This window comes from Electrophorus electricus, chromosome 10, assembly GCF_013358815.1.
Source record: "Electrophorus electricus isolate fEleEle1 chromosome 10, fEleEle1.pri, whole genome shotgun sequence".
Lineage (NCBI taxonomy): Eukaryota > Metazoa > Chordata > Actinopteri > Gymnotiformes > Gymnotidae > Electrophorus > Electrophorus electricus.
The window spans coordinates 647,501-650,000 of NC_049544.1; the positions used below are offsets into that span (position 1 = coordinate 647,501).

General features: G+C 47.3%; 1 protein-coding gene across 2 annotated transcripts in view; it reads left to right on the forward strand.

Moving 5' to 3' along the window:
• Positions 1-2,500, forward strand: part of efna3b (ephrin-A3b) — a 57,405-nt gene that overhangs the window by 145 nt on the left and 54,760 nt on the right. For both annotated transcript variants that reach the window (XM_035530801.1, XM_035530802.1), the window contains exon 1: positions 1-207. This exon is cut by the window's left edge and continues 145 nt beyond it. In XM_035530801.1, coding sequence (XP_035386694.1) covers positions 101-207 — 107 coding nt within the window. In that variant the 5' untranslated portion in view covers positions 1-100. The remainder of the gene's footprint in view (positions 208-2,500) is intronic.

Consider the following 2,500-nt stretch of genomic DNA (forward strand, 5'->3'; position numbering starts at 1 on the left):
GCACGGGATGCTACCGGCGCAGCGCTGTCTCGGCTGAGCGGAGCGACAGAGGCTGAAGAGGAGGAGAGAGGACTCAGGAAGAGACGAGGCACGGAGGATTATGGCTCTCGCGGCGCCTCTGTTGTGCTTGGTAACTCTCACCTGCGTGAACTTCTACGTGGTGTGCGCCAACAGACACGCGGTGTACTGGAACAGTTCCAACATACAGTAAGTTATCCCTCCGTCCCTCGCGCTCGCCCGCACGACATGGACCTGGCGGATTCAGGTTCTAATGCATCGCAGTGTTTCGACATTACACCTTTAACACAAAAGAAAACAACAACAACACATTTTAGCCCTACTTAACTGGTTGTAATTTATTCGTGAACGAATCCCTAATTTACCTATAGCATACAGTACGGGGTTATATAACGTCATGACGCGCGCTGGAAGTGTTTCCCCACAAGCGCGTGGTTTGGTAAAGTCCAGAATGGCCGATAACTCGACTGCACGCACTACACCTGACGTTTTCTCTGTAGAAGGTGGGTAGGTTTAAATGTATTTGTCGGGACTTGAAACAACTTGATTTCGGTGTGTGTGTGTGTGTGTGTGTGTGTGTGTGTGTGTGTGTGTGTGTGTGTGTGTGTGTGTGTGTGTGTGGTGTTAAACATACCTCTCTGTTCAAAGTGAGTGATTTTGAGCACAGCAGCACGGTTTACTGAATGCTTCTTCTTTAACTGTCCCTGCTTGGCGACACACTTTGCCCTGCTCTTCTGTCAGCAACGTCCTGTGAGTTATCGGTCTGACTAAATAATATCTGCTGTGTCGGGTCTCCTCCGTGTCCTGGTGGAGCAGTGTAGTCGTCTCCTGCACGCGACCACGTGGAGAGGAGAGTGGGCTATGCTGAAAACGCACCTCCGCTTGCGGGTGGAGGTCTTTAGTCGGCTACGCAGAGCGTGCTCTCTGTGTAAGACTGCAGACAAAGTCTAGCACATCACTGCCTGCAAGAGACTTCAGAGCAGGTCTAGGTGGACCTCCCAAGTCCACCTCTTCTCTCTCTCTCTCTCTCTCTCTCTCTCTCTCTCTCTCTTTCTCTCCCCTCTCTCTTTCTTTCTCTTCCCCTCTATCTCTCCCTCTCTCTCTCCCCCCTCTCTCTTTCTTTCTCTTCCCCTCTATCTCTCCCTCTCTCTCTCCCCCCTCTCTCTTTCTTTCTCTTCCCCTCTATCTCTCCCTCTCTCTCTCCCCCCTCTCTCTTTCTTTCTCTTCCCCTCTATCTCTCCCTCTCTCTCTCCCCCTCTCTCTTTCTTTCTCTTCCCCTCTATCTCTCCCTCTCTCCCCCCTCTCTCTTTCGTTCTCTTCCCCTCTATCTCTCCCTCTCTCTCTCCCCCTCTCTCTTTCTTTCTCTTCCCCTCTCTCTCTCCCTCTCTCTTTCCCCCTCTCTTTCTTTCTCTTCCCCTCTCTCTCTCCCTCTCTCTTTCCCCCCTCTCTCTTTCTTTCTCTTCCCCTCTATCTCTCCCTCTCTCCCCCCTCTCTCTTTCTTTCTCTTCCCCTCTATCTCTCCCTCTCTCTCTCCCCCTCTCTCTCTCTCCCAGGGAGTTTCTGTCTGTCTCTCCCCCTCTTCGCTTCTCTGCCGTTTTTCACTGTGACCTCAATGTGTTAACACTGTCACCACTTTACAATTCCATCTCTTTCCCCCTCTCTCTCTCTCTCTCTCTCTCTCTCTCTCTCTCACACACACACACACACACACACACACACACACACACACACACACACACACACACACACAACTTTCATTTGACATTCAGATAAGTTATACATTTGGTAGATGTCTTGTGGAAGACCATTAGTATGTTCCATATTTGTTTCAAAAGTTGACAGACAGCTGGTTTGACACTTTTGGAGCTTAATCTTGTGCCAAAAGTGCCAAATCTCGTTTCTCTCAGCAAAATCGATGAAATAATGCAGAAATCGACCTAGTTTTACAAATGCCGGTAATGCGGTAGCCTGGGGTGGAGTGCAGATTTAGCCTAAATCATAATCATATTAAATCTAAATCTTTCAGCTGAGCTCAGGGCCAAACAGGGGGAGAGGAGAGACTCATATTATACCATCCGCCTTCCTGTTTACATAAAGACTCAAGATTTCTTTTGCATGTTGAAAGTTCATTGTAAGTCTGATAGAGTCATTAACCATCATTTGCCCCTGAAGTACCCTGGGGCTTGTTTCAGTGGTTTGTTTTTTGTTGTTATATCCTGTGTTGATTCTGTGCTTGTATGATATGTAAAATTAATCCGAATCCATTCTTTATTTTCTTCTATTTTACCACATATAATGTTTGCACCGTCTAATATAACACACTGTTTTTAACAAAGATGCGCTACACAAAATGGCGACGGAGAGAAATACTGGCACGAAATACATTTACGTCCCCATGTGCCGTGTTATTTATAGTGTCATTTTGCAGAAGACTTTAATTAGTATCTTTAAATGTTAAATGTACCCCTCTGGTAGTAGGTAG